At 39.9% G+C, this 16,241-nt stretch overlaps 3 protein-coding genes across 3 annotated transcripts; 1 reads left to right on the top strand and 2 right to left on the bottom strand.

Moving 5' to 3' along the window:
• Window positions 1-1,524: 1,524 nt before the first annotated feature.
• LOC110063007 (putative ammonium transporter 3) lies at window positions 1,525-3,970 on the bottom strand. The gene is made up of 2 exons (XM_020769965.2): window positions 3,749-3,970; window positions 1,525-3,206 (listed from the first exon to the last, which is right to left on the bottom strand). The coding sequence occupies exons 1-2, from the start codon at window positions 3,906-3,908 to the stop codon at window positions 1,660-1,662; spliced, it is 1,707 nt and encodes a 568-aa protein (XP_020625624.2). The 5' UTR covers window positions 3,909-3,970; the 3' UTR covers window positions 1,525-1,659.
• A 1,679-nt stretch (window positions 3,971-5,649) lies between these two features.
• On the top strand, window positions 5,650-9,505 carry LOC110063019 (putative ammonium transporter 3). Its single transcript, XM_089282558.1, has 4 exons — window positions 5,650-6,132; window positions 6,802-7,377; window positions 7,756-8,138; window positions 8,578-9,505. The coding sequence occupies exons 1-4, from the start codon at window positions 5,985-5,987 to the stop codon at window positions 9,277-9,279; spliced, it is 1,809 nt and encodes a 602-aa protein (XP_089138684.1). The 5' UTR covers window positions 5,650-5,984; the 3' UTR covers window positions 9,280-9,505.
• Window positions 9,365-15,647, bottom strand: LOC110062997 (putative ammonium transporter 2). Its single transcript, XM_020769953.2, has 5 exons — window positions 15,232-15,647; window positions 14,536-14,778; window positions 13,170-13,697; window positions 12,555-12,720; window positions 9,365-11,815 (listed from the first exon to the last, which is right to left on the bottom strand). The coding sequence occupies exons 2-5, from the start codon at window positions 14,714-14,716 to the stop codon at window positions 10,864-10,866; spliced, it is 1,827 nt and encodes a 608-aa protein (XP_020625612.2). The 5' UTR covers window positions 14,717-14,778; window positions 15,232-15,647; the 3' UTR covers window positions 9,365-10,863.
• Between the last annotated feature and the right edge of the window lie 594 nt (window positions 15,648-16,241).

Raw genomic sequence — 16,241 nt, 5'->3', positions numbered from 1 at the left:
TTTCTGAGCGATTGTAGACAGGGTCAAGTAACAGTCACGTTAAGTCTACCACCTGTAACCCTAAGTCAGAATGAACCTTGCATACGGTGGCTGCGGTTGGCAGTAGGGTGTCTGGAAAACCCGAACAGCGATAGCGAATGGTCGTGAATAGCGAATAGTACGAATAGTCTCGAATAGTGCGAATAGTGGCGAATAGTCTTGAATAGTGGCGAATAGTGGCAAATAGTGGCAAATAGTAGCAAATAGGGTACCCAGTATCTCGCAGTCAACCTCGCAGCAACGTAGGATGGGATTTTCCCGCTAAAAAGCACAGACGCTTATCAGGACAAAAGGTCTTTCTAAACGTAATTTCAGATTTCTTCTGTTTTAACCGCTGCAAAAGCGTAAATACGTCTTTATTAGGTTATCCTTGTGTTTTCTGTTTTCTTAATGTCGGCGATGGACAGCCTTAGCCTGAGTCCGGAGAAGAAAAGGTAATAAATTCGCTGAAATTCTGTTGCTTATTTGGATAATTAATTAACGCAGGATATTAGATCTATAGTGGTCACTATTGACGACTATTCGTCACTGTTCGCCACTTTTCGCGACTGTTCGCCACTATTCGCCCTATTGGAGACTATTCGCACTATTCGGGACTATTCGCTATTCGCTATTCGTGACTATTCGCCATTCGTTATTCGGGTTTTCCAGACACCCGTTGACAGTACGATCTCGAGTGGCGATATCCGGTCACCTTGCCACCAGGGACGCCATGAACGTGCATTTGGCAACACTTGCAAATGCGATAGTATGACTCTGAAGTAACAAAGGGGTTAGGAAACCGATGCCACTTTTCTTTAACCAGCACATCGAAAGCTAACGAAGTCACAGTATTTTGACTTACTTTGACCACGTAAAAAATTACCTTTAAATTGAAGGCAAGCTTAAAATAATAGTTTGCTAAGTTGTAAAAACACCAAGGAGGTAATAATAAATCATAAAGGAACAAGGATGGTTAAAGATGGAGAAGACTGACACGGATTACAAACGACGAACTTGAAACATTAGGCTAAACTTTTCAAGATACGCAAACCGTGACGTAGCTCCTTTAACACCACATCGCAAAAATGAAGGACTTCCTCTAAAGGGATAGATGAAAAAGTTATTCGTAACAAATTTGAGACGACAGACCCTCCCCCCCCCCCCCTCAGGAAAAGTATTGTAAAAATGGAGGACAATACCCTTTTTCCGAAACAGAAAGGTTTATATAACAACAAAGTATTATGTTGGAGGTAAAATATTTATTCATATAGCTATAACATGAAATAGAAAACTTTTCATGGAAACAATCAAAATGCTTCTTAATTTACATTCTTAATAAGCGTGTTTTCCTGGGCTGGGTTAATGATGTAATTATTCTTGAAGTATTTTTGGTTGTGAATTGGTACATATACCTGGCGAGAAGTGTCCGATTCGTTTTCTACTTTAATTTTCAGCTACATGTAAAAATGTGCACTTTGAAATTTTTTATTATCATCTTTAACGTCACTTAAATACTGATCGAGTGACTTACTGTTCCCGAAAATGGTAGAGTCAATGTCAATTTTAGAATACCTGCTTTAGATCAGCATGTCCAGTCTTTTTGTCTTAAATCACACAATATGAGCACCTTATTGTTGCTCAGTCATTATCTTTCGTTGCTAACGAAATGTCGTTTTCACTTCGTTGATTGCGTTTTATGCCGAGTACAACTGATCTAAGCCCCACCGGGCCTCTCTTGTTTTCACAAGTAGGATCGTCTTGATTTTCTGCTTGAAATTGGGTGACACGGTTGCTGCGCTGGGGACCTCTCAAGGCATGAACAACTGATCTAAATCTCGCCAGTCCTGTTTTGTTGTCATCTCTCTTCTCTTTGGGTGATTGAGTAATTTTTTTGCTGCGCTGAACACCTCTCAAAGCAAGAGCCACTGATCTAAACAGCGCCAGGCCTTTGTTGCTGTCTTGGTCTTGATTGACTCCCGCTGTAAGTTTGTTTTTATTCGCCAGTGCGGCACGCATGCGCTCAAGCTGCCCAGGTGTAAGCCGCTCAGTGCTGTGATCCACGGCATGTTCGCAGAAATCAGCTCCCAGTCTCTCCTCGTACTCAGAGAACCGGAAATGAATAAATCTACCGATGATGTAGAACTGGGCAAATGCGACAAACGCCGACCAGAGACCAATGGTTAAACAAGCCAGGAGCTGAACTCCTAGAACCTTAATATGGCCGCCTTTGAAGACCCCGTATGTCTCGGAGAAATCCTCCAAGCGGTCTTGCTCGACGAACAAGCCAACAGCTAACATGCCCCATATGGCCGATCCGGCATGGGTCGGAATGGCACTAACAGGATCATCAATTTTAAGTCTTTCTAACAATTGCCAGCCCAAAACTGAAATCGCGCTGCCAACAAGGCCTATGAAGATGCTCTCCCCAGGCCTAGCAACGGCGCAAATAGCCGTGATACTGACCAGGCTCCCTAGTATTCCTGACATGAGGGTCGGAACATCAACACGCTTTAAATACAACACACCGAACAAGTGAGCGAAAATGCCACCGCCAATGGACGCATTCAGAGTACAAACGGCTGATCTAGAGGCAAGTTTCCATTTACCACCGCTAACCCCAAAAGTGCTACCACAGTTGAAACCAAGCCAACCCCACCAGAGCATGAACGTACCTAGGAGGACATTTGTTGGAGAAGCCATCTTTTGTTTCAAGCCGACGCCGGTAAATTTGTTTCTTCGAGGTTTCAGCATGATGGTCCCAACCAAACCAGCTACTCCACCCACTAGGTGCACGGGGCTAGCCCCTCCTACATCTATTACTCCAAGCTTCTTAAGCCAGCCGTGTTTCCCCCAAACCCAGTAGGCGGGGAAACAAAATGCCAGGGTGTTTGTGAACGAGAACACCATGTACGCTTGCAGATTCGCACGTTCAGCAACGGCGCCAGATACGATTGTGGTCGCTGTTGTTGCAAAAGACGCCTGAAAGAAATACAAGGCGAACACGCTTCCCATCCTTGACTGGCTTGCATCTGCGAAAAAGTTCGCTGTCCCAGAAAATGAATTCGGCTGATCAGATTCTCCCCGGCTGAAAGCGAAGCCGAACATCCAGTAGGAAAGCCCGCCAAAAATCACGTCTAAGGCGTTTTTGACCATGATGTTAGTTTCGTTCTTCTTGGACACCATGCCTGCAGTTATATGGAAATACGATAAAGCGTTTAGATGTGCGTGGGCTCGGTTAACGGAACTAAAGTAAATAAAACTATTTGAACACAAAGTTGCATTGAGGATTAAAAGTGTTTAACGTTGTCTTTGAACAAATCAAAGATTACATTTTGACCTTAAAAACACGAAGCCTGTCAAAAAAAAATTAGAATTGGTCAGTTGTTCAAACCTGTAAGAAAAAGATGACGCGAAATACGATAAGATGATCATGATGATCTAAACCAACGTTTCATAAATGAAAAGTGAGGGTACATTAAGATGAAGAAATCACGAGTGAACAACTATCAACTTAATATAAATTGTAATTCTGGGACTCTGTAAATAGAAATATTGATTAACTACGAAATGTTCCACGAAATAACAGAATTTATTAAAAGGTGAAATCTGTTGGTTCGGTGTTAAATTGACCCCATTAAAAGGGTTAGCATTTTGGTTGTGAAAATAACGTTGCATTTGAATTTTGCTCAAATTTTGGATATGTGCACTATTTGTAAATAGACTTTACCCGACTCAACCAGGCCAAATCCAGAGATCATCGTAAAGATGATGAACGCGCTTGTCAAAATCCACACGGCATCACCCGGGCCAACTTCATATGGACTTGCATCGACAACAGAAGAAAAATCTGACGGACTGACGTTTGCAGTTGTTGTGTTATTAGCCATTGCAGTTAGCCGATCAAGAAAATGTGCTAGTGCTCTCTCGCTGAGGTCGAATTGTCGTTCTTCTTTAGTAATAACACGGTGAAGGTGTTATGGCGGTCTCTTTGAGAGAGTGAACTCATGAATTTTTTACACTGTTTCATTTACAAGGCAATTTTGTTTATTTCCTAGATCACAGTTTGACTTGAATATTAGGTTTTCTGCCGTTTACGCCTTGGAGTTTTGTGATCAAAATTCAAGGAACCGTCAATTTGTTGGCCATTCAATTCTTTTTTCTTTCTTTTTATTTTGTTAAACTACCGAGGGAAAAAACTGCTTTCACAAAGTCTCATACGTTTCTCTTCGCGGCGTAATATATATATAAGTCTGGACGCATTGCAAGCAAACTTTGGGTCATGAAATATCATCTAGTTTTCTATCTTTAATTTTTGTGTCTTGTAGTTGAAAATCTGATTTTCAGTAGCATCGATGTCCATTTGTAAGTATTAGGGAAATCTCTGAGATTGAAAATATTTGGTGGTCAGCTCATGACTGTTTGGAACTCAGTTTATTAACGTCACGTTTAACTTGTTTTCTCCTTTCGTAAACAAAGACTCTCCATATATCCCGGTTATTTGTAAACAACTGCAGCTGGATAATACAAGCAACCATAGGCACTATATATCATGCAGGGAAGCAACATTTAATATTTTATATAATGGACTTCCATGAACATTTCCATGGCAATAAAGCGCGGTGCTTTTGTATGTGTGTGTGTTCTGTTTTTTTTTGTGTGTGTGTGTTTTTTGCTTTATTGTTAGACTTCTGGTTAAAGTATTTTGAAAATAAATCAATAAAAGAAAAGCAGAATTTCGAAACACATGCCAAATGCGTTCCATGACTCCCATGCAAGTACTTTTCAAGCAGAACAAATTTACTTCCGAAGACTCCTGTAGTCTAAACTAAAATAATGAGCGTGGCTTCGCGTGGGCATTATGTAAATAAGCTGTATAGAACGTGTAAACCAATAATTGAAATGAATCAGCAAAGTTGCTTTAAAAAGGTAAACAATAAACCATGGATTCTATCAGCTCAAAGTTATTAAAGATTTTACCAGTAAGCAAATACAAATATTTTTGTATCGTTTTTTTTTTTATTTAACTAAAAAGATTTTGTCGAAAAGTAGGGGGAAGCCCAAAAGTGCTTTACAAGTGGCCTTATCGGCTATTTATCGAATTCTGAAGAAATAAGAGGCCATATATGCATAAAATGAATAATTCAAAACGAAGAATAAGTTCTCAATAATATCCCCTTTGCTTGTTTTTCTCTCCTACGGACAAAGTAATGACTTGATCAACCGCACCACTGGAAATAATGTATTAATAAAAACAAAACTTTTTTAGGAGAAAAATAAAGTCATATATTGAAAGTACAAATAGCAAACTTTGAAACTCCGCGGCTTTACCGGTTATTTTTATTAATTATTCTTGTAGTGGTTGGTAGTATATCTAAGTATGAAGTCAACTTTAAAGGTCAAACCTATCAAGTGCTTGTAATTTCTAGTGTTTTCGCACTAATATCTCAAAACAAGCTGTAAATAATTTAAGAATTAACCTGCTTGATTGAATTGTATTATTCATGATATTCCGATTCCGAATGAGGCTGAGTTAAGGAAACATTTCTAATTTCAAACTTTAATGCCAGAAGCTCTAAAAAAAAGTTATCGATATCCGGTTATTCTAAAATGGTAAGTTTTTCCTTTTTTTTCTTTTGAAATCTTATGCATGTTTTAGAGTCTACAGTTTAAGCAACCCGTAGTGCGTGGGAAAACTGCCTCCTGATGCTATGATAACTGCCTAGAACACATTTTTTCTCAAGCTGTTTGAGTTTATATTTACGAGACTGCTGTTGACAATTATCTACCTAATTAAATCACAAACATCTGTATTAATTATAACTAGCAATGTTTTAGGTTCCAAAATATTGAGCGAAAGAGAAATAACGAAATAAATCTATTATTAGAATAATCTAGCTGTTTTTGCCATGCTATCCTCACAAAGAACCATGAAAAACAGATATTATGTTCCATGACTGCTCCCGATGTCAATGACTGAAACAAGCTCTTCGATGGAGTTTCCCTTGGAAGGACTCACGGGAAGACCAATAGGTTATGAAGATGCTACATGGATTTTGACCAGTGCGTTTATTATTTTTACCATGCAATCTGGTTTTGGTCTCATTGAATCAGGTTAGTAAATAAAGCACATGAAATTTATAAAAAAAGTTAGATAGTCCGAAACCTTTTATGTCCGAGAAATTAAACAATACTGACTACATGTACAAACTGAAATGAACAAAATGCGATCGATTCGAGTGTCCTCGAATTTTCAACGTGTTGTTCCATTGAAAGGAGAGCAATGAAAATAACATACAAGCGTTAGCTATAAAATCAAGGAACACTCTCTTTTGGCCAATAGTTTTTCTCTAATATATTCTTTTTGAATTCAGCGACTGGGTTACGTAATGAATTTACACTTAAATGTAGCATTAGATTTTTATTTCTGAAATTGTGATACTCATAAAAGCCATCTTGTGACAACAAACAGACGAGTTCTGGTCCTTCTAGCGAAATAATTTAAAAAAAAAATTCCATTTCGAATTGTTGGCTGGAAAAGATAACACTTCTATCAGTGTACTTTGCGTTCTATTAAAAATTTTCACTGGCATAAAACCGCACAGGAGCATCTGGGTATTTTGTGGTCAAAATATGTAGTATTGGTTTCGTCATGATGTAAAAATTGTATCGACTACACGGCAATCCAAGAAAAGTTTCTCTACGACCGAGTGAAATTTATTGTAAACAGAAGTAAAGCTATCGGAAATATCACAATGCTGTATCTTAATCTTAATTTTTCAGGGATGGTTACGATAAAAAATGAGACTAATATAATGGTTAAAAATGCCATCGACATCATCTTTAGCGGTCTTTCCTTCTGGCTTTTTGGATTTGGCTTAAGCTTTGGTGTGGATGAAGGTACGAACGCTTTCACAGGGGTCGGGTATTTTCTCACAGAGGTTCCTATCGAAAAAGGTGCAGTATATTCAATGTACTTCTTCCAAATGGCGCTTGCTTCGACAGCGACAACCATTGTCTCTGGAGCAATGGCCGAACGGACGAATCTCAAAGCTTACATGCTGTATTCCTTTGTGAGCACGCTCTCCACGTGTTTTCCAACTCACTGGATTTGGGGCAAGAAGGGGTTACTCAAAGAACTCGGAGTCATTGATATCGCTGGATGCTCAGGAGTGCACCTGGTTGGCGGAGCCGCAGGGCTGGCTGCTGCTGTCATGCTCGGACCCAGGCTGGGGCGTTTTGATGACAACAAAAAAAGACCTCAACCGTGCTCCATGACTAATGTGTTGCTTGGGACGTTCATGCTGTGGTGGGGCTGGCTGGGGTTCAACTGTGGCAGCACTTTTGGAATCAGTGGAGGTAAGTTGGTTAGTTCTTATTTTGTTTGATCCGGCTGATCCGTGCAAAACGTGCCGAGCAGAAAGTTAAAAAAGGTCTAGTCTGACTCGGGCCAAGTGGTCCATGACGCCGGAGTTTATCACGGTTGCCGAGCGGAAACCTTCAGACCAGGATAATTCTTAAAGAATGTCTCGATGTGCCTGCCAGTTCTCAAAACTTACATCAACAGTAGATGTATGATAATTAGTGATGAGATTTGATTTTTCGAGATTATGACTCACACTGGTAGCAAAAGCGGGCGAGTGGCACACTATAATGATTGAATAAATCAGCCATGTCTGCTCCTGTATTTTTTTAAGTTAGCAAATGCTAAATAAACCTTGTTATTTCTCTTATTAGCAAAATGGAAGTTAGCCTCGCGAGCAGCGGTCATCACCCTGAACGGCTCAATCGGTGGTGGAATCTTGGGCATTGCGTACAGCTACATCCGCGACGCCGAGACTCTGGATGTCCCGACATTCGTAACTGGTGTCCGCGGGGGTTTGGTGTCAGTGACTGGCATTTGTGCTCTGGCCCGGCCGTGGGAAGGACTGGTAATAGGAGTCTTTGGCGGGCTGTTCGCATGCCTGCTGTCTGACGCCATGATCAAACTAAAGATTGATGATCCAGTGAATTGCGTTTCTACTCATGCTGGGTCAGGAGTATGGGGCATGATCGCCGTGGCTTTGTTTGTGGAACAAGAGAAAACAGAAGGTTTTGCTGAGGAGAAAGGACTTTTTAAGGTGCTGCTTAATCACAGTGCACATGTGTAGAGCGGATTACCTTTACCTTGTGTAGTTTGTTCAAGCTTGCTGACTTGGTTTGATCAGGTCGTGCTTTTCTATGACTGATTTTCCCTAGGGGTCCGAGCATGAGTTCATGCAAACACTGAAAAAAACGCAAGTGTAAGCTCCATGCTTACATCACTTTCAATAAAAATTCCCTCTGATAGCAAACTAAAGACTAAATGGAGAGGTCAATTACGTTCATTCTTACTGGCTAATCCAAATCAGTTTAACAGATTCTTTAATTTGCTATAACAGGTTCATGATATTGTGTAATTAAAATTTAGCATTTTTTATTTAAAATAAAATTTCCTAACTGGTCCCCAGACATTTCTTTCACTAGAATTCAGGATAATATATAGTCGCTAATTTATTTATTTATATATTTTTCTCGCAGGGAGGAAGTTGGCGACTTCTTGGTGTTCAGTTACTAGCATGTCTGCTAACAGCCGCCTGGGGAGTTCTAACAACAGTTATCATGCTTTACGCGATCGAAAAAACAATCGGGATACGACTTACAAGAGAAGAAGAACTGCAGGGCTGTGATTTGGTGGAACATGGCATTCGCGAAGAAGACGAAGAAGAAGAAGACAAAGGAGAGGTCAACACAGACGTACAAACGAAAAGAACAAGTACAGTTCGAAGAGGTACATGGCAAACTTTAAAGCTCAACGGCCTTGGAGTTGAAGCCTCAGAGGAGGGAAAACGCACAGGATCGTTCAGTATGACGAGGTTGCCGATTGTGGCTCGCATCCTCCGTCGCAAAGACGGAACCAGAAAACCGAATACCACTCAACTTGGTCGCGTTGAGAGCTCATGCCTAGCCAAAGCACAAAAGAATGACGAAGATCCGCAAAGATCCCTCGATTGCAACCGAGTTCGTGTTATTAGTGCCGAAGATGCCCGAAGAGATAACAAACATACACGAGGATCAGAAGATCTGCGCTCGATCTACAGTATGGAGTCTGACATCGAGGAGCTCTTACGAGGGGTTGCAGTGACTACGTCTGATTCATGTTATCCCATGACTACACAAAAGCGGAGTGTGGACAAATGTACACAAGTTGCCTGTGAAGAGGGCTTTCTTTTGGAGTTGTAAATAAGGGAAATTCAGGAACAAATGCTCAGTATGTATCAGATAACAATCAATAACTGAAAACTTTATGCGAGAGTGAAAGTGAGTCTTCGATTTTTTCAATTGTTTAATATAATTGTTTTATAATGTTTACTTTCTTTTGTGTGACGAATATTTATCATCCAATTAACAAAATACATACGCGGAGATTTCAAATAAACAAATAAACAACCTGAAGGACCAAAAGAAATTATTTAAAACAAAATCACATATCTTTAGAATGAACTTCGTGCAGTCCATGAGGTAAACGTAATATAACCTTTCAACTAGCAAGAGCGATTGATATCTTACCTCCCATAACAACGTGTATACACTGTTAAGGGAACAAATGTAGCGACAAGAATAGAAAAGACCGTAATAATCAAAGCCTGGATATATATTGAGACAAAAATACACAATCAAAGGGTGCCCGCGATACTCTGCACTGCTGGACTGAAGCTGGCTTCAACTGGGTTCCAACCCCGGGGGGGGGGGGGGGGCACTCCCTTATACGGACTATATAGGTATGCGCAGCCCTAAAGGGTAGGGTTTTTAGCCGTTTTGGTCATAATTAGGGTATCGATTTTGGACCTTTTGTTCTTAAATGGGGTATGGTTTTAACTTTCTAGTCTTGAGTTGGGTATGTTTCTTAGAAGAAACTACTTTTTCATAATTATCAATAGTACTGTCATCAAAAGCCCTTCATAACTTAAGTTTAGGGCAACTGTGCCAGCCACAATGGTCATAAATAAGGTATCAATTTTTGGCCAGGTCATAAATAGGGTAGCAAAAATCACAGATTTTGGCCATAAATAGGGTAAGGGTTTGGGGAGTAAGCCGCACACAACCACCCAACTTTTCTGGGAGTAATCCCCGGGGTTCCAACCTGCTGCCCATCTGTATCTGTTCTACACTTTCACTGTATCTTGTTTCTTTTTTGGTATCATATATACATCTAACTATTCACTGGAACAAACGCATTTGTTCTCAAGTATCGTTAATGTGTTATCATTATTGGATATGTTAATATGCTAACAGACTTTGAATCCATTCAAGAAGCAATTTTACATTAAATCAATGTTAACGAAAAAAGGACATAAACGTCAAGTATTTGTCACATTTGAACGTTCAGGCTTCAGATTTGATAGTAAATGAATCCATTTTCTAACAGTAAATATTGCGTGTATGATTTTTAGTTTCCAAACAATTACGAAAACAAACGTAAATCAAAGTTACAATGGAGATTACTGAACTGATACCTTTTTTCCACACTTTCGCTCCCCAACCTCCACACGACATAGAAAAAAAGAAAAAGGATTTGAAAACACTATCTTATAGTTTGCACTCCTTGTTCCGTCATTGATTAGTCTAACATATACATATGCTTTGAGTTATGACATGATTTAATACGGAGGGAGCATTGATGTCACATTCCAATCCCCACATAAAATATCTCACTCAATAAACCGACCTAACTAACGTTGTTCCTTTGTTCTTTTCGAGCTAACATTTAACTACATCATAGATCGCAATTTTCAGTTGCAACACCCGAGGTGACTATATAAACATTTACTTTTTTAAGATGCTTACGTCACTAAAACTCAGTCTAAATTCTCTTGCGTCATCGGCTGGTGTAAGGGTTATGATCACGGGAACCTTCACTTTGGAAAAAGACGATCCCCTGGGAACTTGTCGTTTCTCATTGCCCGAATGAAGGCTGGACTTTCTCTTGGATTTGAAAACCTTAGCCCATTTACTTTTGGTAGAGATGCTGGAATTGTTGGAGGAACCAATTTCGTGAGGTTCTAGCTCTCGATTTCTGCTTGCGATATTCTGGCAATCTTCTCTGTTTTCTTGTGATCCATCATCGCTTGTACACTCGGCATCAGGCTGCTCACAATCTAGTAACTCAGCGTCACCAGGCTGTCGGTTTTCACACTGCTTCTCACGACTACAGTTGTCACTTAAAATTGTGCCTCCAATGTTGTCACCTTCGGTGATCGGGAACACCTTGTTCCGTGACTCTGGAACAGGGTGCACGTGACTCTCGAGTCTTGCTTCTGATTGGTCGATTCCATGCTCACAAGCGTCCGCCCCCAGAACTTCTTCCTCTAAAGGAAATCTCAGACCCACCGATTTATCGATGATGTAGAGCTGTATGAAGACTGTTATGATCGTCCATACAGTTATGGAGACGCATGCCAAGAGCTGGACTCCGAGTATTTTTACATGGCCGCCCTTGAAAGCGCCATATGTTTCTGAAAATGTGTTCTCGAGCGTGTCCTTTTCAACAAACAGCCCAACAGCTATCATTCCCCAGATCGAGCCTCCTGCATGGGTCGAGACAGCACCCACAGGGTCGTCGATCTTCATCTTGTTAAGGATTTGCCAACCAATGATTGAGATCGCTGAGCCAATGAAACCAATAGCAAGACTCTCCCCAGGCCTCACAACGCCACAGATAGCAGTGATGCTGACCAGGCTACCAAGCACTCCAACCATAAAGAAGGGAATGTCCAACCTGGCAATGAACCATTTTCTCTGTCAGTAACCATTCAACCTGACCTTAAGGACGTTTGCGCGATTTTTTTTTTTCTTAATTTTCAGGGCGGTCAGGTGATGAGTTACTTGTGTCAGAAATGCAAAAAAATTGGGGCCACCGACTTCGTTTCAGAGAGAAAGCGTGTGGAAAACTTCCCTGATTTTGAAAAAATGGCGCGCGTAATTCAGCATGGTCTACAGGGATTAATAGTTAAAAATATCAAAGGTGAGTCAACAGAGGCAAACGATCTTAGTCATATTTTGTAGAACTGGGTCTGTTGCGTAAATAATTCCAAACGTTACCAACGTTTTCAGAAAACTTAACCCTTCAAGAGACATTTGTAAACCGTCGCAGAGAAAAACGAGGAGCTAAAAAGAACGGAATTCGATGGTACATTTTGCAAAAAATTCAAACTTCCAGTCGACAGATTTTCTTCATTTTTTCGCTAAACATAAAAAAATCGGTATAGAAAATGATCCATCAAAAGAAAAATAGGGGTCATCGAACGTCCAAGTTCGATAAATCCAGTTAAAGCTATAGCAATGGCCATCTGCCCTATCATTGTTCACTTTATTACTTAGTACACGTTCTCATGCATGGCGTGGGGTGTGAATTTGCGTGCGCAGTAAGGATGCGCAGAAACAATTAGCGCGAACGTCCTAAATTCAGATAACTCGATTTACTTGAAAGCTCATTTTATGGGCTCCCTGAATCTTACCTGTTGCATTTTATATAACTGTAGAAAGTTGCGAACACACCACCACCACATGACGCATTTATAGTGCAGACCGCTGATCGAGAAGCAAGTTTCCATCTTCCACCACTGACCCCAAATGTGCTCCCGCAGTTGAAACCAAGCCAACCCCACCATAACATAAACATACCTGCAATAAAGAAACAAAGGAGATGGGTCACACAGTGTTGTGTGTAAAACAAGAGTCATATACATGCACTGAGTGGAAATAAAATTGAAACTGGAAACAGTCAATTTATTAAGTTGTATCATCATCATCATCATCATCAACAACAACAACAACAACTTCATTTAAGTGTCGGGGGTATTTAGCTTGGTGGCTAATTGGGAACACTGTTCTAAGTCAGTAGGTCAGGCAACCCACATTCGTGATGATTACAATTGCAGCGTTTCCCCAAGCAAACAGATAGACAGACAAACAGAAAATACAAAAGAAACAAAAACAACAACAACAACAACAACAACAACAACAACAAAACAAAACAAAACAAAACAAAAAACTAGCAAACGAACAAACGAGTATGCGAAACAAAACAAAAACAACAACAACAACTGAAACAGATTTGCAGATGTGCTTACCAAGTAAAACATTTGTCGGACATCCCATGTTATGCCTTAATGGTGCACCAGCACCTGAAACACTTTTAAATCTTCCCACTCGAGGCTTCAGCATGATAGTAGCGACCAGTCCAGCTACTCCTCCTACCAGGTGTACCGGGCTAGCCCCGCCCATATCGACCACACCCATAGTTCTAAGCCACCCGTTTTCACCCCACACCCAGTGAGCGGGGAAGCAGTAGGTCAGAGTGTTCGTGAAGGCAAAGATGATGTACGCTTTTAAGTTCATTCTTTCAGCAACTGCTCCTGAGACGATGGTCGTTGCAGTTGTCGCAAAAGAAGCTTGGAAGCAATAGAGTGCAAATACATCTCCCATACGCGTTTCTTCCGCATCAGTGAAGAAACTTCCGTAACCAGAGAATGGATTCGTCCCGTGCTCGTTTCCAAAAGTGAAGGCGAAGCCGAACATCCAGAAACCCAAGCCGCCAAATATAACATCTACCGCGTTTTTCACCATGATATTCGCTTCGTTCTTCCTGGAGACCATACCTAAACATAACCAACAATAACAGAATCGTTGTTCACCTATCCCGATAATATCGCAAAGCAAACCACTGCGAAGAGAAAATGAGGCAAACTGACTGTGTTTCATAAATCACATTTTGGCGTTTTTAATAGCAGGTTCTAAACTTCCAATAGGAAAAACACTCCGCTTTTGTGCCTTTTTTCTCTCTGGATATGCTTAGATAGATAGTGCTTAGCTCGACAGCGCTAGAGTAATGTACCCTTAAGCCCCACTCTGTAGAGAACAAATATCTCACTGTATTGTAACCTAGGAAATGGCGTCGAATAACGTATCAAGTATGAAAAATTCATAAACATAACAACTGATTAACATTTCATTTACATTAACAGATTTGAAATAAACTCGCTTTTACGAATAAATAAGGGTGATGAAATAAACTCACTTTTACGGGTAAATAAGGGGTGTTGAAATACTAAATTCAGCGCTAAATTCTGGTTGAATTAATACAATGTGAATTCCGTTTACATGTGTTTTTAGAGGAAGTATTCATTAAATGGTCGGCTAGTTATGCATATATTTCCACACGTTAAATTTCTAAGTCAATAAAATGCTCGAACTTGAGGAATTACCTATGAAATTTGCAAACACTGGTGACGAATCGAGTGTCATAAATGTTGCTAATTAGTAAAAAGACAATAGACTTCAGCGATGTGGAAAGCACGGAAAAGCTTCTATGTAAATAGAAACTGAAAAAACGACATAATTTGAAAAACACTGACAACCGGTAGGTTTACAGTAAAACATTTTCCAGGGGAAAAAATTTAGTGGAAATTGCCTGAATATTGCTTAAATTAAACTTACCGGATTCTACCAGACCAAAACCAGAGATCATTGTGAAAATTATGAAAGCACTGGTTAATATCCACACGGCATCTCCGGGACCATCCATAGTTCCTCTTCCACGATGGGTCGTCGGTAATTCAGTGCTTATTACCGTGAAAGTCTCGTTTAAAATCGAGGAATTGGTAGGCGGTTCTTCCATTACAGCGTCACTCAACAACTGCTATGGATTTTATTGCTTTAAGGATTTTCTCGAGGCTGAAACTGACAAAAGTGGTTTCCAAATATAAATAAGAGAATGTTGTGTTAATGTATAAAACCAGCCATCAATATATGTATCCGCTCATGCGGCTCAAACACATATCTCTCCGTGATGCGAATTTTTTTAAAAAAGCGACATCTGTCCGAGACTTATGGGAAAGTATTGTTGTCGTTTAAGCATTTCCAGATAATACTTCTGACTGTACTTAAAGTTTGATTTCGAAAATATATCAAATATAAGGTGGGTTATCCATCAGGAATCGAATCACGAGCGATTTGCTAAATAACGAGCCATTTGCTTGACGCGGGTAAGCTTCGGCAAGGAAATATATCGACAATGAACTGACCATGCATGTTCAAATTAAGCAGCCGAATTCGAAGTTTCCTATATGTATTGTGGATATATAATACATTGGGTTACAAACGTACTCAGTGTACGTTCAGTAATATACTCACCTAGCGACGCTTGCCTTTTACTTGAGTTTTTTGTTTTATTCAGCTGGAAGGTTTCCCACAGATCTTCAGCACTAATGAAAACACGTAATTACCCAGTCTGCCTTGCTCACGGCTCGCATCATATATGGTCGTCGAATTCCCTTAATTGTTATTTATTGCTATGAGTTATCCAAACAAACGGTGTAGAAACGAGATGGCCTTCCATTCAATATACTTTTCATCACAATAACCGGCGTATTTGCCAATATGCAGTTATTGCTGCCTGCATGTGAGGCCCACCGCTTCAATTAATCAATATGCAGAAATCTTTAAATGTGCCTGAATAATTAAGAAACTGCACCGGAAAATGCCAAAATGAGTAAAAAGTGGAATCCTAACGACACGTTGGTCGATGTTTTTGGCATTTTGAGAACTACATGTGGCAAAAATAAAGATTTTGTTCCACGCTAAAATAACTCATAAGTTCCAGGCTTCCCATAAATACGTTTTTCAGAGAAACACAATTTTAATATTTTCACCTGCTTAGTTGAATTATGCTAAGATAAGGTGCGCTATATACGAAATAAGCGTCATAACTCATCTTATATTTCACTGAAGCGTAAGCTGTTAATCTCAATCATCCAATTTTTCGAAAACAAGTGTGTGCTAGAAGCGATTGCAGTGCTCCGGTTTTTAAGAAAATACAAGATCTATTTTTAGATTGTTATAGTTTAATATCGGGAAGTTGTGGTAACCTTTAGAAAAACACGAATCAGGCTAAAACAAAATTCTTGCTGGATAAACTCGGATAAATTTACGAAGAACCTGAAAACTAAGGGAAATTCTGATTCTGATATCGGTTGTGAATGGTTTAACAAAGAGGACATATACCACTGTAATTCTTTTCTTGCATAACTTATCACAACGCTCACCTGTCACGGCGAAAAAGAATGGGAGAAAGGAAAAAAAAAAAGCAGGAAACGTGCGAAAAAATTATGGAAAGGCAATGGAGCAAACGAACTTCTGAAAAC

The sequence above is a fragment of the Orbicella faveolata genome, unplaced genomic scaffold (genome assembly GCF_042242905.1).
Source record: "Orbicella faveolata isolate gen_17 unplaced genomic scaffold, um_ofav_v1 contig_12, whole genome shotgun sequence".
Lineage (NCBI taxonomy): Eukaryota > Metazoa > Cnidaria > Anthozoa > Scleractinia > Merulinidae > Orbicella > Orbicella faveolata.
This window is presented reverse-complemented; position numbering and strand designations above follow the sequence as displayed.